A 26,572-nucleotide genomic window follows, 5' to 3' on the forward strand; every position below is an offset into this window, starting at 1 on the left:
GGGCTGCTGGCAGCAGGCTGGGGAAAAAGAAATCCCTGTCTGTTTCCACCCCTGCACACACGCAGCTCCAGTGCAGGACAAACCTTGACCTCGCCGCTTCCCAGGAGCAGCAGCTCCCAGCAGGTCTGTCTGTGGTCACCGGGGCGCAGGGCCGAGCCTGGGCTGGGCGTGTGAAGGGAACGGCACAGAGTGGCCCTGCCTTGTGCCTCCCCGCAGCAGGAGCATCCCCCCCACGCTGCAGACGCTCCTGGGTGCGTAGCACACAGCTAGGACAACACGTGCGGCACGTTCCCAGGACACGCTGCAGCTCCTCCCTGGGCACAGAGCTGTCTCACGCTGCATCCGACCCCTGTACCCCTCCACGTGTCAGGCACCCTGTGGTTTTGGGTACTGAGCTCACCCCCATCCATGCGCAGGGAGCCCAGAGGCTCCCGGGAACCAGTGTCTTCCATCCCCTCCATCCCTGTCCCCTCCGCGGGGCTGCACAGCCACTGCTCTTGGTGGGCTGGCTGGGAGTGCAGCACAACTAACTGCTGCCATTAAACAAATCCTATAATTAGAAACCAGGTTTCCTAAATGAAGTGAAAAATGTAACGTTAGCCTCTGTTTGTTCGCTGGATGCTGCTCTCTTATTCCATGACCCAGAGGGGTCATGCCCTGCGGTTTCTGAGAAGCCTTAATAAGGTAATGTTTAGGAGGTTACTATCTTTACAACTCTTGTCTTATTACAACTCCATAAGTAAAACATTTGGGGCAAAGCAGGATTCCTTGGCGCGGGTTTGTTTTTGTTACGCATTTGCTAAGATGCTGCCCAGCAAGCCCTCCTCATGGCAAATTCACTTTCAGTATCTCCGCAAAAGAGAGATTCCCCCCCACATCAGCCTCCAGCACCCTTGGCTGGGTGTGAGGGCCTCAGGTGGACCCATCGCGGGCACGGGTGAGGGGACCACCGGCTGCCGACCACGGACAGGGTGACGCCACAGGGCAGCGATGGAGCGGGAGCGCTGGGCAGGCTCTGCAGCGCTGCTCCCGCGTTCCCGAGAGCCCGGGGAATAAGAGAACCCCCTCTCCCACGAGCATCCGAACGCACTGAATTTGCAGCCAGCATCAGAGGGGGCTGCAGTGGGGCAGGTGAGCATTTCTCCACCTATGACCCTCACACCAGAGAGAAGGCAGCCCCTGCCTCCCTCGCCCCCATGCATGCGCGGGCTCCATTGCAGGGGCAGGACAGTGTGATTAATGGGTGCGATTAGTGCGTGTGATTAATGGGTGAGCTGGGCTGAAGCAGCTCTGAAGGTGACCTTCAGGACTGGCCTGTGCTGCTCTGTAAATCCCTTCCCTCCATGGATGGCTAACGCAGCAGCACGTGGGAACAGGGGATGGAGACCAGGGCAGGAGACTTTCTGCCCTGACTTTAAACCATCAGTTCCCCCCTGGTGACAACTCCTCAGGAGCCTGAGGCTCCTTGCATGTGCCTGTGTAGGGAGCAGAGGTTCGACTCGAGTACAACCCATCTGAGCAGACGTCAGTGCCACCGTCAGGCTTTCCATTTACCTCCACCTTCTGCCTTTCCCTGCGAAACTGCGAACTTGGACACCTACCTGCAAGCAAAAGCCACTAAAGCTCTAAAAATAAGAGGCTTTCTCTTTGCAGACCCGGAATGCATTTCTGGCCTGGAAGCACATCCCTGCGAGCTCCCTCTGGCCCCGTGGCCTTGCAGGGAGGGCAGCGGGGATGGCTCCAGGCTGTTCTGTGTGCCCTGCATGGGACTGGAGGACCAGCCCTTCCCGTGGCCAGGAGCGGGGATGCAGAGAAGCATCCTGGTGAGACCATGTATCACCTTTGCAATACAGCACAAAATGCAACCACCCCTCCATGGTGCTTAGGGGTTGGTGTCTGACTACCGTGTTCTCTGGGTTAGGATGTGGAGGGAAGCAAAACCGAGTTATTTGGAAACACAGTGGTGCCTGCCTGTGCTCTGAGCTGGCGCACAGTGGGGCATAGCCAGTACGGGCTGGGGACAGGACAAGCATGGGGGACATGGAGGGAGCAGGGTGTGCAGCCAGATACCCATCGGGCTGGACAGGCTGAGGGGACCTGTGCCCAGGTGGTGCCTCGATGGTCCCTGCAGATCCCTGTCTGGAGGACACCACGGCTCTGCCCTGTGCACAGCACCCAGACGGGTCCTGCTGGGACCAGGGTCTGTCCCCGCCATGGCCTCGCACCAGCCCCTCCTGTCCCCCGTTGCTGCACAGGGCCAGCCAGATGCCAGCGGGGCCGCAGCCGGCACCGCAGCGGGCGCTGTGCCGGGCCGGGGCGGAAGGAAGCGGGTGTCTCCGCACAGGGCGGGAGAGCAGGCTTTTTCCATCAGGTGCTCTGTCTCCGGGCGCAGAAAGCAAAAGGAAACAAAAGGCGGGAGTGGAGCGAGGCAGGAGGAACCTGCGCATCTGGATCGTGTAACCAGCAACATGCTGTAAACGCCGGGCGGTGATGGATGTCCCGGTGAGGCCGCAGCAGGATGTGCCGGATGCTCGGCGTCCCTCCCCTCCCGCCGTCCCGGTGCTGCCGGCAGCCTCTTTCCCAACAGCTCTGGCCCCGGGAGCGGGCAGGCTGGCGTGCTGCCGCCTCGGCCCCGAAGGACAGCCCTGCACAGCTCTGCCTCCCCACGCCAAGCCTGGCTGTTATCTCACGCGTGTGATCCAAATGGCGTGATTTACAGACAGCCTGGAGCATCACCCAGCAGAAGGGCCACCGAGACAGCCGTATTAGGGCTATATAAATAATACTGTCCTTTACGCAGAACCCAGCACAGCGAGAGCCTGGGCTGCCGACAGCTCGTCCAGCCCCTTGTGTGGCCAGCAGGGTCCCCCCTCGTGCCCGCGGCGCCCCAGCACCGCAGGGCGGCTCCGCGGGCGCATCGGGAAATGCCTCTTCCGTGGAAAAACCCTTCCTGCCAGGGTGGGGACCCTGGGGACAGCACCAGCGTGACGGTGGCACGGGATGGGTTGGGTCCACGTCCCACGACAGCTGCCTGGGTGAAAGCACCCACCATGCTTGATTCCAGCAATAAATTCCTGGCCAGCCTCACCAGCCAGGCTGTGGCTCTGTGTTTGTGCAGCGGCAGGAGTCGGCAGAATTAAGCACTTTTTTGTTTTTCCCTTTTTTGAGAACGGGGAGTTTTAATTCCCACCAAACAATGTTCTTTTTCCAGCAAGCTTAAAATAAGCCTTTTTGGCCCGGGTGCCTCTGGAGCCGCTCACGCGCTGAGTGGGACCTTTGTGCAAATATGGATGTGAGCACCGTGCTGCCGGCTCGGCCGGGCACTACCTGCTGGGGGGATGTGGGAGGGCCCCGTACTGGCCCCCCATGCCGGCAGTCCCAGTCCCAGCTCTGCTCCCCACCGTGACACAGCGCTGGCTTTGGAGAGATCGGTTCGTCGAAGCACACTTGCATTGGATGAGTGGAAAGTGTCACTCACACAGAGACACGAGGTGCTGTGGCCATGCCGGAGCCACGGGTGGGTGTGTGCTCAGGTGCGCTGGGGCCTCACCGCCCCCACGGAGGATCCTGGCTCACAAGCAGCCTGGTGCCCGGAGAAGCAGCCATACCATGCACCGTGATGCTGCCCATTACCTGCCGTGGGTGGAGGGGACCACAGACCCCATGTCAGCAGCTCCCCTCCTGGCAGGGACACTTCTGCTTATGAAAAAAAGGCAAAAAGCTATTTTCTGCCAGTGTGAGAACTGTGGTTTGATGGCCCCCATTCCCCCACATGCTCCCTAGCCAAGCACATCCATCCCATCGAGCACAGCACAGCCACCCCACATCCCTCTGTCCCAGGAGCTTGGGCTCAACTGGGGGCACAGCAGCGGGGAAATATGAGCCTGGATTTACTTGGGACAGGTACAGCCCATCTTCACAATCCTTCCTGCCTTGTTTGAGGACCTGTTCCCATGCTCAGACGCTGCTTTCCACCCAAGGTTCCTGTGGGACAATGTGGTGGGGAAGTAGAAGGAACGAGCATCTACAATAAAACCTGAGAGCATAACCTCTTGCCCCTCTGGGTAACCCACTCCTGGGGAACCGGGCAGGGGTTTCCAGCCCCTCCTGGCCAAGTGTTCTCCTGCCTCCCCGCACGGGGCTGACCCCATTGCACCCCACTCCCCCAGGGCTGGCACCATGGCCAGCACAGGCACACGGAGCCCGTTTGTCGTGCCATCCTGGACGGGAGGCAGGAACTGGCCATGGCCCAGCGCCTGCGCACCCCAGCCCCTTCCCTCATGAAAGGCTGGTAGGGAAAAGCTGCCCACCCCCGCCTCCCCCAGCTTATCAAATTTGGCCATGTCTGAAAAGCCCTGGTTTCCTTTTCACCAAAAAAGATGAAAACTGGGTAATTGGCTGCCGGCACGGATGCCTCTGAGCCTCTCTCATGTGTAAACAGCATTTCCGAGCGCTGACACAACACAGGCAGCCGCGGCACATGCAGGCGGCCGGCACCCGCTGGGCGCCCCGGGCCCGGGGCTGCTCGCTGGCACTTTTTGGGGGGTTCGTGGAATAGGGGGTGAAATCACTGGGGTGCAGGCAGGAGTGGGTGGCGGAAGGCCGGGTGCTGCTGTACTGCCCTGTGCAGCAAAGGCAGGTGGCTGCTGCAGGCAGGTCCCCTCTGTCAGGTCCCAGAGGTGACAGAAGGGACACACTGTGCTAAGTGCACAGCATCAGACCACACCGAAGGGGATGGCAAGGACCTCGAAGCTGTGCTGGGCTGTCCTTGGGGACGTTAATGGGAGCAGGGGCTCCCCTGTGTTCTCTGTTGCATCCTAAGGATGCGAGACTGGGAGGAGGAGAGGAACAGTGTGAGTTGGGGGGGTGTAGTGAGGGTTTTTTTTCCCCATTTATGAGATTTTTCTAGAGGCCCAGTTCCCAGATTGGGAAAAAGAGGTGGGAATTTCTCACCATGCTACAAAGCACAAGGGCCTTCAAGTCCCTGGGGAGGTAGGGAGTTAAGAGGCAGAGGGAAACTCAGCATCTAGTGCTGCTGCAAAAGCTGGTGGTGCTGGGGAGGGAGCGGGGTGAAAGGGGAGGCAGAACGCACCAGAAAGAGATGGGCCAGCCCCCCAGGGCCACCCAACCTGCAGGGTCAGTAGTCCTGACAATGTAAAGGGCCCCTCCAAAGGAGTAGGACAGACCCTGGTGTCTGTGAGCATGGGGGGCAGCATCGAGCACTCCCTGCGGGCGGCTGGGACTGGCAGGGAGGAGGGACGGAGGGTGGGATGGAGGGAGGAGGGATGGAGAGGAGGAGGGATAGAGGGAGGAAGGATGCAGGGAGGGATGGAGGGAGGAGGCAGAGCAGGGATGGAGAGGAGGAGGGATGAAGGGAGGGTAGCCATGGAAGAGGGTAAGCGGGGAGGGCCTGGCGGTGCTGTTGGGTGGATAACAGCACCATCGTGTGGCACAACGGCTGCCTGGCCGCAGGGACAGGGACAGCGGAGGGGCTGCAAGGCCGGGCTGCTGCAGCCCCCCGCCCATGCCCTAGGACAGCCCCCTCCCCTCCCCTTCTCCCCCGGCCCTGAGACGGGGCACCACCGCCGCCACCCCCGTGCCTCAGTTTCCCCCACCGCAGCACCCTGCACCCACACCGCGCCCCGGGAGGCCAGAGCAGCCCCGCAGGGGCAGCACCCACCACCCTGCAGCTCTGGGGACCAGACCCAAGGACAGCTATGAGCAGACCTGGTGTGTCCCCGTTGCCAGGGGCTGGGGACAGATTTGACAACAGAGGTGCAGAAAGTCAAGGACATCATTGCCTTACCTTTGGGAAGAAGGGTCTGCTGGCTCCTGGTGACAGCAGAGCTGGTGGTGGCACATGGATGGTGATGGGCCTTCAGCTGTCCCCACAGGAACAGCAGGACAGTGCCAGGCTACCTGCACGCCTTGGTGACAGCGCAGGAGACCACCCGCCGTCCTCCCGCAAGCCACTGCTCCCCCAGCTCAGCAGCCGTGTCCCTCCTGGCCCCAGCAGGGCTGTGACCATGCTGGTGGCACCACGGGAGCCCAAACCCCCACCCCAGGGCAGGTTATTACCCAGCGAGCCCCTCTGGGCTGGCTGGTCCCGAGGGAACCCGCCACCGTCCGCAGCCACCGCCGCAGGTGGAGCCAGCGCCCGGGGAGGTGGCGGGTGGCTGAGTCCCAGACCACGCTGGCCCCCTGCCCGGCCGGCACCGAGGCTCCCAGGCACCTCGGGGACCAGACACACCTCCGGCAGAGCGCAGCCGGGGGCTGGGGCTTTCCCTTTTTAGCTCCCCAGCTTGCTGGTGCCAGCCACACTGCAGGACAGCGGCCGGCAGCCCCTCTGCGGCGATGGACCGGGCTCCAAACTTGGTAGGAGACTACACGGCGGCTCAGGCTTCTCCTCGTTTTCCTTCTTTAACGTAACTATTTGCACGCTTGTTTATGGGTGGCTACCTGGCTTTGTTTGCTTTGGAGATGCGTGCTGTGGTCTGCCAGACCCATCGCTCCCACGCCTGGCACAGCAAGGATGCAACAGCCTCAGAGAGCAGAGCCACGACAGTCCGAGCGGACTGTCCAGTACGGAGAGGGAAAACGGCCCCAGCCAAGCAGTCCCTGCCCCAGGGCACTGCACACCCGTGGGAAGGGTGCGGGACAGCGGGCAGGGCTGCGGGACAGCGGGCAGGGCTGCGGGACAGCGGGCAGGGTGCGGGACAGCGGGCAGGGCTGCGGGACAGCGGGCAGGGTGCGGGACAGCGGGCAGGGTGCGGGGCTGCCTGCGGCCGGCTGCAGGGACATGAATAGCAGGGAGCAGCACTACAGAAAGCAACTTTGTTCGCTGCTGGGCAGCCTGCCGGGTGTCAGCACACGGGAGCCTGGCCCTGCGAGACCGGAGGGAGAAGGAAAAAGCATCTTTCTTTTCTCTCTCACCGTCCTCGGAGCACAGAGGGAGGGAGAGGAGGGTTTGGATAAAGATCCCATTCTTGACAGTCTCATCTCTAAAGCTCCTTTTAAACCAGAGGCTGCCCAGGTACAGCCCAAGCTGAGGGTGTCCCCATCCCTCCCAGCACGAAGCCACCTTGGGGTGGGCAGGGAAGGGGCGGGGGCATTTTGGGCAACACAAAGTGCCAGCTGCACCCAGGGCGAGGGGCTTTGCAGCCGCACACATCAGCTGGGGCTTGGGCCAGGGGGTCACCGCGACCCTGCACCCATCACCCCCGCAAACCGCCCCCCTGTATTTCCACGGGTCTCGCCACAGGCCAGCTGTGCCCCTGGGGGGTTGTATGTGCCACCCCAAAGTCAATGTGGTCCTGCCATCACCTGGTGACCCACGGGAGGTGGGAGAGTTCCCCTTCCACACCAGCCCTGCGGTCCGGGCAGCCACACACCATCCTCCTTCCTCCTCAGCTGCTCCTCTGCATCTTCACCTTTGCCATGGTGCTGGTCCCTGAAGCAAAGGACCAAAGCAAAGCAGCGAAGGGCAGGAGAAGGGGTCTGGCACGGCCCCCCACGGCTGCCCCTGCCCTCAGCTGGGCCCCGGACGACCCTTTCACCACCATGGCGGACTACGAGCGCAGCATCCAGGACATGGTGCACCAGCTGAGGAACGGCTCTGAGCCGGGTGACACCAAGTGCCAGGTCAACTTGAGGCTCTGGAGGTCCAACCGGAGGAGCCTGTCCCCTTGGGCCTACAGGTGAGCTTGGGCTGGGGACCTTGGGGACACGCACGGTGGCTCCGTGCCAGCAAGTGCCATGGTGGCCATGGCTCCAGTATCACGGGGCTGTGGTAGCTGCTGAGGGGTGTGATGCAACACAGCACCCCATTTCACCCCATGGTGGCATTGCCCTGCCTGTCCCCAGCTGCCCACTGCCCCCATCTCACCAGCCTTGTCTTGCTTTCCCTCTCCTCCAGCATAAACCACGATGCAACGCGGATCCCGGCTGACATTCCTGAGGCTCGATGTCTCTGCACCGGCTGCATCAACCCCTTCACGATGCAGGAGGACCGCACCATGGCCAGCATTCCCATCTACAGCCGGCTGCCTGTCCGCCGGCTGCTCTGCCAGCTGCCTGGAGAGGTGGGGCACAAGCCCTCTGGGAAGAAGAAGTGTCAGAAGAAGTACCAGATGGTCATGGAGACCATCGCTGTGGGCTGCACCTGCATCTTCTGAGGTTGCAAAGCTAATCCCTGCAGCTACCTGTGGGCATCTAACCAGCTTGCTCTTGCTTTCCGAGCTTGCGCAGCCCTCTGGGAGAGTCACCCCGCTGAGCATCAGGGTGAGAAGAACCCCTGCACAAGCAGATGGCAGCTCTAAGAGCTTCCCAAAACTCCCCTGCAGATTCCATCAGCCTCAGCCCAAGCAGCCACTTCGGGGACACCCAGCACTGGGGCAGCCCCTGCAAGTCACCCAGCTATGCCGTCCCATGAGTGGCCTCACAGTGGGACACCAGCCCGAGCCCCAACACCTCCAGGGGGAGCTCAGCAGGGCGGGCTGGGGACAGAGCGAGGCAGCTGCACAGTCCCTTGGGCTGGGCAGGATCAGGCCTCCTCCTGCCCCAAAGTGCCCGTTTGCTCCATCGGTGCAACAGCTCCAGAAGTGCTCAGTGCTCCCCAGCCCTCCCCAGTCCACCTACAGGTTCCTCTGCACTGGGCCAGGCAACCCAGGGAGTGGGGCAAGTGTGCAGTGGTTTGGGTGGCCTTTGAGGTCTTCAATAAAGCTCATCGCTGGCCCCCGTCTGAGCCGCCCTCTGCCTCGGCCCCTCGCGCTGCCCAGCCCTCTCCCAGCAAGGCTCTTCTGCCCCCCAAAACCCAGCTGAGCCCCAGGAAGCCATGGACACCCTGGGAACAGGGAGCACCCAGCAGCAGGCGCGTCAGGACCTGCGACAGCCCACTCTGCGCGCCCATCCCCGGGGCGCCAGGCCAGCGAGAGGGGCTCAGCTCCACACACACACACACACAGAGCATGGGAGAGGCCACGGGACCTCCTGCCCAGCCAGGGCCAGCCCTGCCACCAAGTTTCCCAGCGCCAAAGCCAGGAGAGGCTGCAGAGGCTCACCAGGGTGGACCCATCTGCTGCCAATGCCACCCGGCCTCGTCCTTGAAAGCCCCCTGAGGTTCCCTCCCCAAACCAGGTGCACAGTGACCCTTTTTCACAGGAAAAGGCACAGGCTGCTTTCCAGTAGAGCCTGGGGAGGGGTAACAGGGAAACTGAGGCACATTGCACAGACACACAGCAACACTGGGCAGGGACTGTATTCCTGAAGGCGATGCACACTTCAAGTCATCCGCGACACAGCCTGTCCCTTCTCCCCCAGCCCCAAACCCACTGGTGTCCCCAAGGCAATAAATACTCCCCAGGCTACTACACACAGACGCTCTGGCCCTCCACCTCCCCCAGGTGTCACAGCTCAGTCTTCACCTTGTGCATCAAGTCTTTCTGGTCGATTTTCTCCAGGTCCTGATGCCAGCGGTTATAAGCCAGCAGGGCCACATTTTTGGCTGCCACCGCTATCATCTCCATGGAGCTGGCCACCCACTCCACACCACTGAGGTAGAAGAGGTTTTCGTGGAGTACGATGGGCGGGAGGGACTTGGCGGCATCATAGCGGGGATACGTCTGCCACTCCGTCACCTGCACCGAGTAGTAGGACCTGAAGAGGGTTTTCAGCTGCTGCTTGTCCAGCGGCTGCTGGGAGAGGACCCGCCACACCGCGGCCTCCTGAGGCTGCTTGCGACGGAAAGCTGCCGAGATGTTGACAGGACAGATGTTGTCCATGGCATTGAAGAAGAGGTCGGGGGTGTCGGTGGTGAGGATGCTGGCGAAGGGGAAGAGCTTGGGGTCGGGGAAGCCGAAGTAGGAGGAGTTGAGGTAGCCGTGCACCACGGAGGTGACAGCGGGCTGGAAGGCTCCGGGGAAGTCGGCGATGGGTGGCTCGAAGTTCTCAAAGGTGAAGTTGCTCCTGCTGGGGTGCAGAGGAGTTGTCACCACCACCATGTCGTAGAACGCCGAGCCCTGGCCCTCACTGCCCTCGTAGTGCACCTGGTACAGGGGTCTCCCCTCTGAAAAAAGATGGTGGACAGTTAGGAGCAGCCCTGACCCCCAAGTGGCATTGCCCTGGCCCCCTTTTCTTCCAGTATGGCTTCCATCCCCTGGCTTTCCAGTACACACCAGTGCTGGACTATAGTATCTGATGGTTATGGATGAGTTACTGATGCTTTACAGTAACAGTGAGATTTTATCAAGCCTGTGGGAGAAAGTTTCCAGAGAAGCCCAGCCTAGAGGGGCAAGGAGGACTGAGGCAGCACAGCCCTCCAGCCCTTCTGCTGTGCCGGATAGGGGAGCAAAACCGCAACAAGGATGGTGCCACAGAAGAGACCTGAGGGACCTCTGGAGGGAGCGTGGGGAAGCTCAGGGCCAAGCTCTGTGCTGCAGGGCCCCAGCAAGGGGAGGAGGTGGACAGAGCCCCCAGGCCCCCGCCCAAATGCTTTACCAGGACCAGGATGCTCTCCAGCCTCCCAGCACCCCCTCTCTGCCCCAGCATCCCCGTGCTGCCACCATCAACCTCTCACCCACACATGGGCCAGTAGCACCCAGAGCAGACCCCGTGCCCAGGCTCACCCGAGCTGTGCAGAGAGACACCCGTCACCCTGGCCGGGATGATGTTGGCTTTGGTCAGCTTCAGCAGACCCGAACACACCAGCTTGTTGCCTCCATCCACCGCCCAGGTGCTGCCTTGGGCCCCCACCAGTGACATGGCTCCTGGGGAGAGAAAGAGGATGGTGGTTCAACAGCCTGTCCACGGAGGGGCTGCTGGGAAGGAGAGTCAGGCGGGGAGGAGAAGGGGTCCCCAGTCTCACCTGCGAAGGCAGGCACCAGCACCGACTGCCCGTAGCTGGAGCGCAGGACGGCCGCGATGACATCGTCCACGAAGCGCTGTGTGACCCCCACCTCCAGCAAGGACTCGGCCACCGAGCGCTGCGTCATGTTGACGAAGGCGTCACCCCCCAGCGAGCGTAGCAGCTCCTCCAGGCTGGAGAAAGCATAGCCATGCGCCTGGTACTTGTAGATCCTGGAGGGAACAGGAGCACGGGGCACTTGGTGATGCCCTGGTGCTGGGGAAGCCCTCATGTCCCCCCAGCCCCATGGGCTCTCCTACCTCATGAACTTCTCCATCACCTCCTCCACCCACATCTGCAGGCGCAGAAAGCTGATGCCATAATGCCACCAGAGCCGGAAGAGGTTGAGCAGGTACCAGTCGGTCTCCTCCAGGACGAAGTGCTCCCCGCTGAAGATGGCACTCTTCCCCGGCACCTCGCGCCGGTGCTTGAGGCCTGTAAGGAGCAGGGGGGCTGCTGGGAAAGGCTGGTGCCAAACAGCATCGCAGTGGGAATGCAGGCAAAGATGCTCTTGGAGGAGCATCAGGAAGTGTAAGACCCCAGAGCACAGGAACTTCGATGCTGGGGCATCCTATGGAGTTGTGGCTCCCTACTGGGACAAACTGGTGGGATTTTGTGTACACCCCTCCCCTACAGTAAATCCACCAGAATGCCTTGCCCTGACGCTCTGCTGAGCCACCACATCCCTTCCAGAGCACAACAGGGCTGGGGTGCAGAGAAACAAGGGGGTCCCCACATGCCTGGGGTGCTCTCCCCGCCACCCCAAATGCACAGCCCGGGGACACTGCATCCCCTAGCTCGGGGATGGAGGCCATGCAAGCACTGAGGTGCCTGTGCTCACCCAGAATCTTGACGAAGTCCTGCATGTGGAGGCTGAGGGCATGGATGGAGGCTCCCCTGCTCTCGTACTGCTGCTTGTTGACGGTGACGGTGGCCAGCCGGCCCCCCACGCCTGCCGCCTCGTACACGTCCAGCTGCACCTGCGGCCCGAAGTGCTGCTGCAAGAAGTAGGCGACGGCCGAGCCGCCCAGCCCCGCGCCCACCACAGCTGCCGGGGGAGAGGGGCAAGGGCGGCCGGGTCAGCAGCGCGCCCCGAAAGAGCAGGGGGGTGCTGCCCCCCGCCCGGACTCCCGCGTTCCCCGGCCGCGGGTCAGAAGGCGCCAGCACCGCGTGCCAGGGCGCGGATGCCGGGGGATGCAGCGGGGACGGTGCCGGGGGATGCCGGGGGATGCCGGGGGATGCCGCGGGGATGCCGCGGGGATGCACAGCAGCGCGCCCTGCTCCCGCCGCGGAGCGGTGCCGGAGCTCCCCTCTCCCACCCCCGGAGGCAGGCAGGAGGCCGGGTGCTGCCGGTCCCCCGGCTGGGTGCCCCCTCCCCACCCCGCACGCCTCCCCCCGCTCCTACCGATGCTGCGCGGCGGGGCGCGGGCGGCCGCAGGGGCGGCCAGCAGGGCGAGGGCCGGCAGGAGCAGCGCGGCGGGCGGCGCGGCCATGGCGCGGGCGGCGGCGCGGAGAGCGGGTCCCGGCAGCGCCCGGCCCGGCCCGGCCCGCCCCTTCCCGCAGGCCCGGCCCCCGCGCCCCCCGCGGCCGCCCCGCCCGGGCATGGACCCGCTCCAGGGGCAGGGCTGCGCCGGCGCGGGGAGCCCCGGGCGGCGCGTCTGGCGGCGGCGGGGCGGGCAGGAGGCGGGCGGGCAGGGAGAGGTGAGCGGGCTCCATCCCCGCAGAGCCGGCGCGCACACAGCCTGCACGGGGTGCGGGGCAGGGGCAGCACCGGCTCAGCAGCAGGACAGAAGCAGGCCTCGTGGCTGCTTGTCCCCAGCACTCATCCTCAGAGGATGATACAGAGGGTCAGGGGAGAACCTCAACATCCAAAAGTGCTGGGCGTGCTAAGCGAACAACCCCAGGCACAGCCACAGTGAGGATCCTCAGTGCCCTCTGTTCCTGCACCACCCTCACAATCAACCCCGCGCTGGTCCAAGGGGCCAAATCCAGGAGCCTGCCCTCAGCACTGCCTCTCGCCCGCTGCACTGGGGTCTGCACTGCAGGGCAGTACTCGGGCCAAGCTGCCACCCGTGCACGTTTTCCACGCGCTCAGTCTGCACATGGGCACCAGCACCCGGTGCTCAGCACCTGGCGGACGGGAGCAGGCTGGATCATGCACCAACAAGGGCATTTCAAGCTTTCACTTGCAGCTTCTGCCCTGGGCAAAACAAGGTGCCCGACAGCACGTGGCTCCTGCCATGGGGATCCCATCAGATTACAAAGGATGGCTCAGGCTGAGCAAAATCTCTGGAACTGGTAGGACATGTAATTGCAGCCCCAGAGCCTGCTGTAGCGCCGTGCTGGCTCTGCACCAAATGACAACATTTAGTTGGAGAATCTGTCCACTCAACTTTGTCTCAGGAGAAACACAGCACAAGCACAGACCCTCTCTTATCCCCCAGCCAGGAGACGCTTGAGTTCCCACATGGGGGAACACGCACAACCCAGAAACTCAGGCATGAACATTTTGGGGGGGCACACACAAAAACTACCAGTCCTTACAATGGGCATTATCAACCCACCAGGGCGGGGAGGTGATGTTCCCAAAACAGCCTGAAACAGCACACAAATACTCCTGCAGCACGCCCCAGGTTTTAATGAGCTCTTACTTAACCGGCCTGATTTCACCACATCTTTTGCAAAGGGTTTTTTCTAGTCAGAGCTTTAGGAGAACAGGCAAGCACAGCACCAACTGCTGCAAGACTAAGGCAAAACCAGGAATGGAGGCCCAGCTATTTTTGCAGAGGACGCGGGGAGGGAGAATGCGATGTTACAATCACAGCCCTACAAAGCAAGCCTGTTCTTTTCTCCAACAAATCCCTAACCCGCCCGCAGACACCACAAGCGCTAAACACACTGTATGTTAAGCCAACCTCAATGGAGCTGCCATACGGTTCGCCTGCTACAACTCACCAACGCAAAAGGGCAAAACTGCAGCAAAGCGCAGCTGTGAGAGAACAGAACGGCAAAACCAAAACCAGATATCAAGATTTCCACTAAATCCCCAACAACTCACCTGCCGAGGGAAGATGATGCACACACGTGTGCACTTCTGGGAGTGCACCTAAAGCGTTGTGAGTAAAATGTTCACCAAAGTACTGCCATGCACGATGGGATCAGGAACAGTGAGAAAGCTTTCAACCCTCAGTCCTACCCGATGAGAGTGGCAGTCAGAATGGGCAGCATTTTGGGGCAGGGAAAAAAGGAAAAAGAAACAACTGCAGTTCTTTATTATTATTATTATTATTATTATTATTATTATTATTATTAGCAAATGGACAGTATCTGGACATCTGAAGGAAATCAGCCCTTTCCAATATTAACTCAAATGTCGTTGTCAATTACTTGCACCACTCCCACACTTCAGTCTTTGTTTTTCAATCAGCCGGAACCTTTGGGTAAACAAAGAGCACACAAACACACAAAAAAATACAGTATATACAGGTTTTCCACCAACTAAATGGATTTAGATTTTTGGACATTAGCAATGTTTTGTTCATTTGACTTTGCAAGTAATATCAAAACATCTCAAGTTTTAAAATAAAAAAATACTACAATATTCACAATATAAAACTTAAATACACTTTTTTTTTTTTTTAAATTAAAGGATTGCTAATAGCTACTGATTTATCACAGCTGTCTCAACAGCAGCTCCGCTGATGAAGCACTGAGGATGTAAGGTTCACAAAGCGACACTGACATTCTGCACTGCCCGTGGTCAGAGCCCAGAGCCCAGCTCGGCACCAGTGCCACTGTGGGCTCCTCCAGTTCAGCTCCAACCGGTGCCACTGGTGGGGGACGGTATGGGGACAGGACAAGGCCAATGCCCACGGACTGTGGGGCTGCCCACGTCCCCACAGCAGAAATGCAGCATCACGCACACCTCACCTATAGCTGTCTGCGTCCCCAGCTCGAGCTCTTCAGTTCATGGCTGGGCAAACTGGAAATGACTAAGAGGTACGTGACACTTCCTCTCCTCTGCCATTCTGTCCCTGCTAACGCACTCCTGCGTTTTATTAAATAGTCATTGAATAAAGTGATCAGAGAGAAAAAGCTCCTCCCTGGTGTAACTCTGCAGAGTGCAACGGAACCGCACGAGCGGGGACTCTGCCCCACCGTGCTGAGTGTGCAAGCTTTACACAAACAGCGCAGATAAGGGAGCAAGAACCTACAAAGCAGAAATTCGATTCACCCTTACGCAACCTCATCCACAATAAAAGGGACCATTAAGTGTGCTTGAAAGGCAGGAGAATCAAATTTTGCCTAGGAAATCTGGATTCTGCAATGGAATCCAGGTTTGGCTATTTCATTTTCACTTCACCATTCAAAGGAAGCAGAAACTAGGACAAAAACAGCTACAGCATTTCTCTCTTTGGTAACTTCTGTAAAAGTCTCTAAGCAATGGGAACATCTTACAGTAATCATCATAAAGCCCAATAAGATCCTACAGAAGTTTCATAAACTGGGCCATGAACTGGGAAAATAGCTTGCCCAAAATTAAACCGGCCCCATGGAGGGGCAAGAAAGGCTGCACAGGAACTGGACCCCTTCAATTCCTGCGCCAGCCCTGCAACGGTGCCTCGGTGAAAGCGGATCCACACAAGCTGATCAATAACCTCTCAGTACAGACAGAAGGTCTGGAGTGCATTTTCGGGTATTTTAAGGCAAACACGGGTGAGTGCTGGCTGAGGGGACAGGCAGGCCCGGCCAGCACTCCGAAGGCGGACTGAGCAGCTCTACGCACTTCCACAGGCAAGAGGCTCTGGGGGTCAGTCTAGAACACTTGGATCCCATCACTTCTGCTCACACACTACGTTTAAATCTGGCTCATGTAAGCTGCAGCCTTCCTGTGACAGCAAGCTACCTGTTGGGTAAAAAGCCTTTACTTTTGTTTAGCTCCTTATACATAAAGTTTCACATTCAAAGTTAGTTTCCATAGCCAGCTCTGCCCTTCTATTGCAAAAAGACTCAGCTGATGTAGCAGGGGCTGAAGAGGCAGCAGAGAACCCACCTGCTCCTTCCTGCTGAAGACACGGTTTCCTCTGAACAGGCTGCACACAGTCTTGGTGCAGAACAGCAAGACCTGCATTGCCACATTTCGTATTTTACCTGTTCTTTGTCTTGAGTAACTGCATACCCTGGTGACCCAGTTTAGCACGTAGACCAGCGAAACAACAAACAGGAATTCCTGTATTTCTCTGAAATTTCCAACAAACAAGAGCACTGAACAAGAGCTTTGTCCAAAGTGACTTATACTGCAACGAAGCACTGTTTCGGGGTTGAAATCTGAAGTGCCTCTCTGAAAACCTAACCCCACAGAGGCAGAAAATGGCAATTCAAAAAGTATCCACTACTGAATCACCTGCATACAGCTGTCACTAAAGCAGCTTGCATGGAGCATATTAGAAATGCGCATCTTCCTTAAATTTCTGGAATGTCAATCAACTATAACAGCTGCACATAGTCTCCCCAGATGAGAGACTGTTGATAGCTGCTAATTGAAGGCTGCAGTAATCTTCAAGTCCACCACAAAAGGATTATACAACTGAAGCCTGCAAAGGAATGGGAGAAGAATAAGCTTTCTTCCAAACCAGTGATGGCATCCACCGTAAGTAAAGAATTTTTTGGAAGTGGATCTGAAATAACCGTCTGGCCACGGATCCAATTCCAGAAAGTAAAAAGGCAGGAATTAACAAATCAGTAAGAAACAACCTGAAAACAACCATTCCTGCCTTGGGTTTGTGTAGTGCAGACCATAGGCTGGTTCACGTAACTCTTCTGTCACTACACTGCTTGCTGCTCTGTAAAGGGTTAAATTCTGATCTCACTCACCAACTGGATCCTTTCAGCTGAGATAAATGGACTCCCAGGCAAAAGGACCACTGGGAAATACATATGCCGTGCTGTGACAACAACACGCCTCCAACCAAGAGGACGGCTCGAGGTCAGCTTTCGCCTCCTCAGCCTTCTGCTTCTCCTGCTTTCTCATCACTGCTGCCAAAATCGGTTCAAGGCCACTTGAGACTTTTAGTAGAAAAGATTTTTCTCCTTGTGTCAAAACCCAAAAGGTTTAATATTTACTATGACCACGCAAAAGTAGAATCTGAACGTGAACTGGAAGTTAGTGCTACCCGAGTACCATTACTGGAGAGCTGAAAAAGCAAAACAGTCCAGATTTCCTGCTAAAGGGCACCTCTCCACTTTGCCAGCAACTGCAACAAAGAACACGTAGTTTATCATGCTTGAAAGCTGCACAAATACCCCTCAGGCAAGAGAGATTACTCTCCTCTAAAATATACTTTTTGGTTGGAGAAAGAGAGATTTGAGAACAGTTTTCTGGCTCCACCAAGAACCACTATTCCCTGTTTTACCGTTAGGAACAAGGAGGCAAGCTGATGGTTTACCTGGAGAAGAAATATTAACACGTTCAAGTCTGACCTAACAGTTGAATTCTCTTTAAAACCTCATCCCTATTTGACTACAGTATGACAGAGATTTCATTAATTCAGGATTGATTTCCTGAAGTGACATGAGAAAAAGCTGCCCCTAAATGTCATTTCAAGGGATCGTCTTCATCCCCACCTGAGGGATGTGGGGACAAGGGAGGACACCAAAACCAGCCTGATAATAATACTCAGCCCTTTGGGCTTTTCCTCTTCTGAGGACTTTGCAAAGAAACAGCCTCACCACATCCCTGTGAGGTAGGTCAATAAGTATTATTATATTCCCTTAATACAGATATGGAAACTGAGGCAGAGAAGTTACTTTCCTGGCGGCAACTGCAGGAGTCTGTCTCAGAGATGGAACAGGGAGACAAGATCCCTTAGCTCTCAGAGAATTTCCCTTTCTCTCCCGTATGTCCCCCATACAAGTCTTAATGGAGAAACGAGCAACAGAGAAAGGGGATACAGTGCCACGTTTCTGACAAATAGCAGGACTCCTAGTACTACTCTGCACACTCCAAAAAGGATTATTAAATATACAAGTACCTTAGAATTATTGGCAAAATGACTGCACACATTATAAAGAATCCAACGTACAATACAAACCTAACTTAATAAATAAGTAAAGACATGCAGCTGCAGTTGTGACTGCGTGCTGAGTAAGGTCCCCATGGATAAGCCCAGGTCATTCCTGTGACTCCACCGCCACGCCGACGAGCGCGTGTCTGATAGTGCGACCGTGGAGTTTGTAGCCATCCTGCGTCACCAGCGCTATCGTGCCTGGCTGCAAGCCCTCGGCTGGCACGTGGCAGACTATTTCGTGGTCATACGGATCGTATCTGCCACCAACAGGGTTCATCTTCTGAAGGCCGTGTTTGGCAAACACACTTTGCAATTTGGCCTCTATGAGAGAGAGGCCTTCATAGATTTTCTTCAGGGTCGGACTCAGGTTACTGGGCTCCGCTTCTTCTGCGGCACTCTCGGTGGTCTTCTCCAAGATATCTGCTACCTCCACAAGGTCCCTGCAGAAACTCTGGATCCCTGCAGGCACAAAGAAGCAAGAAGTAAATGAAGGGCAGTTTACAGAACATACAGAGTTACAGTACCAATGACAGGCACAAAGTCACAGCAGTTGGAAGGCACCTTTGCAGCTGCTAATTGATTTGAACCATTACTTTAGTGAGAGCAGACAGTGTCTTCTGTATTGTGTAGCCAAAGCTTTATCATCAGACAGGTAGCAATCTAAAGACTCCTCAAATCAAGGTATATGCAGGAAAGGTACATCTACACACACCAACACATATATATAGTATACCTGACAAAGCAGAGCATTAATGCACATGCACATGGGGAACAAACACAATGCGGGGAAGTAAAAATAGTACATGGCCATTCAAAAGTACATCCACAGTTTTATTCATAAGTTAAAACTGCTGTGAAAGGACCGAATAAATTGGTCTTTGGGTCAGGCATGAAAAAGTCATGCAGTCTTTTTCATTAGAAAAAAATGGGCTTAGATTATAGACATTTCCAGAAGTGGTGTATTACACTGTGCAGAAATTCAGGAAAATCAGGCTCTCCCGGTCTATATATAGATGCCATAACTAAGTTACTGGAAAGAGACATTAGGAAAACAAAGAAAGAGAAACAATACTTTGGTGCTGTCTCTACTTGTACATACATGTTTAAACATCCACAGCACAAAGCAGCACGAAGGAGAAGCAACAAAGGAGCAGACAGAAGCAGACTGATGAGCAACAACTTCCTCTTGTACCAGAGTCTGTTTTCATGCTCTACAGACCCCCGTGCCTCACTCCACGAGCAACTTTAATAAAGAACCTAATTTTTCTCCAAATCTGAAGCATAATGCATCTAAAATTCAAAGAGCTACAAAAAACAAACCAACAGCAAAACAAAACCCAAACAAAAAACCCAAACACACCAACCTCAAAAATAAAAGGTGCTGATTATCCCAAAACTCAACAGCCGTTTTATAACACGATGGGTAGACCAGTTAGAAAAACAGAGGAGCTCTAATTTCAAAGCTACAGGAATTAACTAACAAAAAAACCTCCCAAGATTCCTGCATTATGGAGAATAACAGTTTCTCATTCTCAGAGACAGTGCTGGCAGAGTGCAACATTTAAATAGCAGTTTCTTCCCCCTTCACCTGCCTCCATTGCCAAAGCTACAAATCCAGCTCACTTCACTGATGCTACAGTATTTATTATAGAAATTTTAAATAACATCTAATACAGGAACTGACAAGCTTTGTCCTAGGCAAGATCTACCTCCTGAAAGCCAGAGCAGAAGAGGCTGTTAAAGGAGATCACAACCTGATGACACAGATCAGAGTATGGAACACACCCTGTCAGAGCAAATTCTCAGGCTACAGAAGAACCTGTAATTTCATTCGAGTCAGTAGAATTACACTCAGTCGCACCAGCCTTGTTTTATTAAGAAAAAAATCACAAAACCATCACTGAGATAAACCTGATAGGACACAACTGGATATATAGAAAAAATAGCGAGTAAGCCCAGGCACCAACAGTCCAGGCCCAGCACTGTGCCAGGCTTTACAATGAACGGGGACAGGACGAGGGGAGAGAAAAGTTGTTGGTCAGCATTTTCTGTTCAGGCAGGCACGGCAGTAAGCACAGCTTTGCTTCGCTTGGCTTACCAAAGAGCTTGGCATCTTCCACAAACTTCTGCGTTCTCCTCCGGACATTCTCAGAATCTGCCAAAGCTTTCCGGTATCGCTCCTGTGACCACAACAGCAAGGGGAGACATCAAGCAAGGAGTTACAAAACATTTCCCGACAAGCTGGCAATCCCTTAGAAACTATTACAAAAGCGCACACTTCATGTCAGAAGGTTGTGCTGGGCTCCTGCGTTTTCATTATGTGCAAACGTAATCCTTCTGATTAATCAGCACAACTCCCTCAAAAGCAGCACTCGGGGCGCAGCGCTGGTTTGTGTGACTCACTGCAGCTCCGCAGACGCTCCTTTCTCCAGCAGGCAAGTTGGAGGCCTCAGCAAAATATCTGCAACCCACTGATCTATTGCTCAGTGCAGTAGTACCCTCAGGGCAATCATCTCTGGAATTGCCCAGTGCTGCAGTATTTAATCCTCCCCTTACTCATATCTGTTCTTCAAAGTCCCTAGAACATGATCCCTACCATTTCTACCACACCACTGTCACTAAAGACAACTTTCCTTCTTGGACAATCTGGACCTGGTGTGACACAATATGTGACGCTAATAAAGATGAAGCTACTGCCATTCCCTCTGTGTAACGCTGTGAAAGAATTGACCAGACCACCTCCAAAATACAGTTTTGCCTAGCAGGATCATACTACCCGTGTCTTGTTTCTAGGTACTACTGACAGATGGTATTTCTAGGGAATGCAGACTGTACTTTCACAGTGCAACCACCCAGAGCACTCACAGTTAAATCCCGGACTTGCTCTTCCAGTTTGATGGCTTTGTGCTCTAAGGCACAGTCAGAAAGGGGATGCTTAGGCTCATCACGGGGATCTTCTGGGCCACACTCGTCTCCTGTACTTCTCTGCTGAGCTGCAGTGCTGAAAACACATGGAGAGCCCCTGAAATACAAACTAGTGACAAAGAAGGAAAGTTAAGTAACAACAGAGTCAAAAAGAATTCTAGTTAATGTCATTAGTAAAGCAGGCTCTCTTAAAAAAGGTACATCGGATGCTAGATAAAACTTTAGCTCTTTTTGGAAAATGTGGACAATTACCACAGAAACACAAAGAAACAGATGTTTTGAAAAATTCTTTTATTTTAGACCCACATGGGGTCAAAGAAAACTGTCAGAGATGTGACCAGGTTGTGTGCAGCCCAAATATTCTGGGGCCTTCCTCCATGGCCTTCACAGCACTGTTAACTGTGTTTGGAAAAGGGACTGAATGTGTCAACTGAAAAATGTCCCTAATATTCTTCAACTGTTTTTATCTCTACTGGCAATGAAAAAGTCCCAAAGGCAAAAAAATCCCCAAACAAGCCCGAGCTTCAAGTACTGAAACTCACCTTATTTCCAAAGACTTTTTCATCTTAAGTACTCTTTTCAACTGAAAACCACCCTTGCCAGTGGCTCACGTTGGGACAGCAGGTGGAGCTCACCCAGGAGGCTGACTCCACAACTTGCAGATGAAATGATGAAACAACCAAAGAGTCAGATAATTGGATTGAGCTCTATAAACACTGCCTATGTGCTTAGCAGCCTATTCTACAGCGTAACAACTTCCCACGTTTCCCAGAAACTAGATAACAGAAGTCTGGCTGAAAACAGTTTGGTCAAAGATGATGAAAACCACTACACCAAAAACTTTGGAAAATAAAGAAACAATTTTTCACTTCATTCTGTTCTTTTCCAGAAAGCCCTTTACCTGCAGTAACAATGCTGTCCCTTTGGGAGCCAAATGAAGAGTTTTCCCTCTCCTTTTGTGGGAACACCGGGGATCTTCCTCTAAGCAGGGCTTTCAACATCCCCTTTAACAGTGAGGTTTTGCATATGCTAAGTGCACATCTACCATGTGAAACACAGAAACCACTGCACTGGCACTGACTCGAACTTCTGTGTTTGTACAGTATAATTTGACACTGCCTGGAGTTACTGAGGCCCCACAATCAATATAACCAAGTTCATGTTACCAGCCCACACCATTAAGCTTTCTTACTTTTCAGCAAGGCTATGTTGCTCGGGTACAATGTCACAGAAGTGCACAGCTTTTGTTTTTGGGGCTATCAAATCTGTCATAACACTTAAGCATTGTTCAGCAACCCAGCTAAGCTGAGTTTACAGTGGAAACTGGAAGGGACAGGTTTGCTCCCTTTATTCCAGTACTGGAACTGTGCAGAACAAAGGTTCAGCAAGTTAAACCAGCCAAAAACTAGCCCTACAAAAGACTTTGCTGTCTGTGTCCCTGAACAGGTTTGTTCACAGATGAGCTCAAGTGCCAGTACAAAGGACAAGACAAACTCATGAAGCCTGGCGAGACGTGGGAAGGAGAACACGGGGAAGGGAAGAGGTGTCCCCCTTGGGGTGGCAGCCAGGGCTTAGACCGGCTCAGCTCTATGACCAAAGCACAGTTTAAGAGATTCATGTCTGCCCAAAGACCACTAAGCATCTCCTACCACTCCCTGCTTAGCAGCCCACGTTCCCTCATTTCATCTTTAATACAAGGTTGCTACATGTTCCATAACACTAATGACAAACTTCCTTTTCCCACCTGAAGACATTTGCATATAGCATTTTTGATTAAGTGGGTACGTAAAGCAGAATCTGTATATCAAAATGCTAATTTTCAATACATTACACACCAAATACGAGTCTGAAAGTGCTTTTGCTACGCACACTTGCTCTGGAGTAGGATGTTCCTTGCACTGATCTTTAAGGAACCGGACGAGGGGCTGTCAGGAGGCTCTTTTCAAAGAGCTGCCCAGTCACTGCGGCTCTGGGTTCCAGGAATGCCAATATGAAAGAAACCCCCACATTTTAACCTGGCTGCTTATGGCATGAGACCCCATCTTGAATGATTTTTGAGATGCTTGTTACATTCGTGTTGCTGACTGATTAACATAGCACTTTTTTCAAAGTTATAGAAAGTAGACTACAGGGGAAGTGAGGAAGCCTCCTGTGAGAGAGGATCCCCTTCACCAAGCCGTCACAATCAATCCGTGAAGATTCAAACAACTGTAAAGCTTTCTTTGTAAATAAAAGGTGTATCTGTGTTAAGTACCAACTACAAGCTTTGTCCTTTATCATCTCATATTTAATTTAAAGAGCTGCAGGGGTGGAAATTAGCTATGCTACAGAGGAATCAAAGAACCTGAAATGCAGCTGAGAAAGCAGCCTTGCAAGGCAGCTCACAGGTTGGTCCTGAAAAAGCTATAAAAACGAATTAACTCTTTTGCATCCAAGAAGCAAAAGTCAGTGAAGTGGTTTACACTACACGAATGGGTGTGTTGTGTGTGTAGGAGGAGAGGGGTAGGAATGAGCTGGCGCCTCAGCTCCAGGGACCTGCCTACGTGAAGCAGAGAGCTGCCTGCATGGACTCCTCTCTGCAGCTCCCGAAACCAAGGCACAGAACACTCCCTCGTGCAGCGAAACGCCCCGGCTATCATATGCTGTTCAGACAAACCTGCCTTATAAGTTGCAGACAAGAAACAAGAACCGCAGACTGACTCCAAAGGGAATTCTTAAGAAGGACTATTATGGGGAATTGAAAATGCCGCTCAATTTACTTCTTGCTCTGGGATGAAAGGAATACTCCACTAAAAAGGTAAATGCTATTTACAGTCTGATCACTGCAGTGTGATCCGTCTTCTAAACACAGTCGTGACCACAGTTGCCCCAAAAACAGGCAGAAATCCCACTGGAGGAAGTTGAAACATCCTCAAGTGACAGACATGTGGAAATGCCAAAATGTGCGAAGGGATTACACAACTAAGCTGGTTATATGAAAAGATTTACAAACTGATGTCACAGAAAGCCAAATAGATATAGCAGAGAAGCTGGTAGTATCCATATGGTTTAAGCCACTTGTCCTTAAAGATTAGAACTCAGATGTTGAGAACAGATCCCTCCCGTCAGAAGAACAGTATCACCTCTCTGGAGCACAGGCACAATACCTGACCATCCCTAACGGACTCTGTCACGTTCCCTCCAAACACAGGGTCCCATCCCATCTCTCCTTTAATGCTCCCTTCTCCTTCTCTTCCTCCTCCTCCCAAAAGAGCATGACAAACCACACAAGTGCCAACACACACAGAAACATCCGCATTAGTGTTTTAGCTCTGATAAGCGTGCTTTGGAAGGAAATCTAATTACCCCCAGTGACTCCATTTCATCAGAGAGTGACACCAGAGATTAATACTATGTGGATTCCTCTTTGATGAAACTGGAGAACAAGCTTGTACAGCTCACTCTAACATGAGAGGGCTGTAAATGGGCAGCAGGCTCCCAGTGTGGGTGTCTGGGCCCCAGCACCTGCTGCTTTGCTGCTGTTGGCTGTGACACAGGCACGGCCACAGAGAACCTGGGTACAAAGAGGAGTTTCACACCAACAGCAGGTGCAGGTGACTCTCCACAAAAGGAAGAAGGTGGCTCAGCTCCCATCAGACCAAGTCACCTCTTCCAAATGTGCTGTATACCCCTTCCAAACTTGGTGTACATTTTCAGAGAGGCAAAGCAGTGTTCACACGTATAAAAGCAGAAGGACTTTCAGACATGCATCTTCGCATTTAGTCCCAAACTCAAATGCTTCTTTTATGTGCTGCAGAATTGTTTTACTGTCTTTAAATGGTCTTTTGTTTTTTATTTGCAGAGAGAAAACTCTAGGATAAACCAGCAAGCACCTGGACTTTATTTTCTTTTATCCTGCCCACATTTCACTTGAATAACCGAAGCACCTGTGATGGATTTCACTTGTACAAGCCATATTTTGCAACCTCCAAAAATATGACTGAACACTTTTTATGTCTAAATAGTGACACAATTACACTGACCCCTTTCCCTTGACCATCCAAAACATGCTGAAAGTACAGGTGCAGCATCCTTACAAAAAATAAAACCTGAGGAGCACATTGAACTTGTAACTTGTAAATAAACGGTTCTGATGGGCATGAAGAGATGCAGAAATCACACGTAGATATGTGCGGCAGGAACCGCACCACAGCGTGACTTACTGACCACAGAAATGCTTTTCTTAAAAATTCAATTTTTTTTTTTCTTTCCTCAAAATGTCACTTTTCCTGGAAAGAACACACTTACTGAGAGCCTGGTTTTGTCCCAGGCCTTCTGCGGAGCTAAGGGTGGGCAGTGCACCCCTCATGGGGGGTAAAGCGGGTATCTCTGGGGGGACAGAATCCCAGAATGTCAGGGGTTGGAGGGCCCTGGAAAGCTCATCCAGTGCAATCCCCCCATGGAGCAGGAACACCCAGCTGAGGTTACACAGGAAGGTGTCCAGGCGGGTTGGAATGTCTGCACAGAAGGAGACTCCACAACCCCCTGGGCAGCCTGGGCCAGCGTTGTCAGCCTCATCATGAAAAAGTTTTTTCTCAAATTTAAATGGAACCTCCTGTGTTCCCGTTGGCACCCATTGCCCCTTGTCCTGTCACTGGTTGTCACCAGAAGAGCCTGGCTCCATCCTCCTGACACTCTCCATATTGATCCCCATGAACAAGTCCCCCCTCAGTGTCCTCTTGTCCAGCTCCAGAGCCCCAGCTCCCTCAGCCTTTCCTCACACGGGAGATGCTCCACTCCCTCCAGCATCTTGGTGGCTGCGCTGGACTCTCTCCAGCAGTTCCCTGTCCTGCTGGAACTGAGGGGCCACAACTGGACACAATATTCCAGATGCGGCGGTTCCCTCCCACCCCCCGCGGGCGGCCCAGGCCGGGCCCGCCGCAGGGCGGTGGCGGCTGCGAGGCTCCGCGGCGGGCCCGGGCCGGGGCGCTGCCACGTCTCACACCGAGCCCGCCACCGGAGAGGAGCGGTCACCGCCGCGACCGCTGCCGGCTGAGGGAGAGGGACGACACAGCTTCCCTCACACCGCCTCACGTACCTGCCGCGCCGCGGAGCGCCGAGGACGGTCCCGAAGCGCCGCAGGGACCCGGCGGCCATCGCGGAGTGACTGCGGCAGCGACGCGCCGGCGCGCCCGCCAACTACAGCTCCCAGAAGCCCCTGCGCGGACTACGAGTCCCGGCGGGCAGCGCGGCTGCGGGGGCGTGGCCCGGTGCGAGGGGGCGTGGCCCGGTGCGGCTTGCGGGGACCCCGCGGCTGCGCAGTTTTAGGGTCGTAATAACGTTACAAGTTTCACGTCTTGTTCATTAAAAACTGTATTAAAGACTGAGAGAGGCTTGAGCCTGAAGGTTAACGTGAGGCCTTTTAACTGGGGACTGCCCTGGGGGGTCTACAGGAAAGGTGGGGAGGGACCCTTCAACGGGGAGTGCAGGGATAGGATGAGCGGTAATGGTTTTGAACAGAAGGAGCGTAGATTTAATTAGGTGGTGGGAAGACGTTCTTCCCCATGAGGGCGGTGAGGCCGTGGCGCAGAAGCTGTGGATGTCCCCTCCTTGGGAGGGTTCAAGGTCAGGTTGGACAGGGCTCCGAGCAGCCTGGTCTGGTGGAAGGTGCCCCTGCCCATGGCAGGGGGTGGGACTGGAT

General features: G+C 54.7%; 3 protein-coding genes across 4 annotated transcripts; 1 reads left to right on the plus strand and 2 right to left on the minus strand.

The window, feature by feature from the left end:
* Positions 1-7,455: 7,455 nt before the first annotated feature.
* On the plus strand, positions 7,456-8,648 carry IL17B (interleukin 17B). The gene is made up of 2 exons (XM_082063671.1): positions 7,456-7,697; positions 7,916-8,648. The coding sequence occupies exons 1-2, from the start codon at positions 7,561-7,563 to the stop codon at positions 8,172-8,174; spliced, it is 396 nt and encodes a 131-aa protein (XP_081919797.1). The 5' UTR covers positions 7,456-7,560; the 3' UTR covers positions 8,175-8,648.
* Positions 8,649-9,252: 604 nt separating this feature from the next.
* PCYOX1L (prenylcysteine oxidase 1 like) lies at positions 9,253-12,438 on the minus strand. Of its 2 annotated transcripts, none has more exons than XM_082063535.1 (6): positions 12,306-12,438; positions 11,742-11,880; positions 11,161-11,335; positions 10,862-11,073; positions 10,623-10,763; positions 9,253-10,063 (listed from the first exon to the last, which is right to left on the minus strand). In XM_082063535.1, exons 2-6 carry the CDS (start codon positions 11,764-11,766, stop codon positions 9,405-9,407), a joined length of 1,212 nt encoding a protein of 403 aa, XP_081919661.1. In that variant the 5' UTR covers positions 11,767-11,880; positions 12,306-12,438; the 3' UTR covers positions 9,253-9,404. The 2 variants fall into 2 exon arrangements, with proteins under 2 accessions (XP_081919661.1, XP_081919660.1); XM_082063534.1 differs by having other exon boundaries at positions 11,742-11,948; positions 12,306-12,435.
* Positions 12,439-14,194: 1,756 nt separating this feature from the next.
* On the minus strand, positions 14,195-26,136 carry GRPEL2 (GrpE like 2, mitochondrial). The gene is made up of 4 exons (XM_082063741.1): positions 25,970-26,136; positions 20,833-21,001; positions 20,066-20,147; positions 14,195-18,426 (listed from the first exon to the last, which is right to left on the minus strand). Exons 1-4 carry the CDS (start codon positions 26,026-26,028, stop codon positions 18,071-18,073), a joined length of 666 nt encoding a protein of 221 aa, XP_081919867.1. The 5' UTR covers positions 26,029-26,136; the 3' UTR covers positions 14,195-18,070.
* Positions 26,137-26,572: the final 436 nt, after the last annotated feature.

This window comes from Streptopelia decaocto, assembly GCF_964273445.1.
Source record: "Streptopelia decaocto genome assembly, chromosome: 12".
Classification (NCBI taxonomy): Eukaryota; Metazoa; Chordata; class Aves; order Columbiformes; family Columbidae; genus Streptopelia; species Streptopelia decaocto.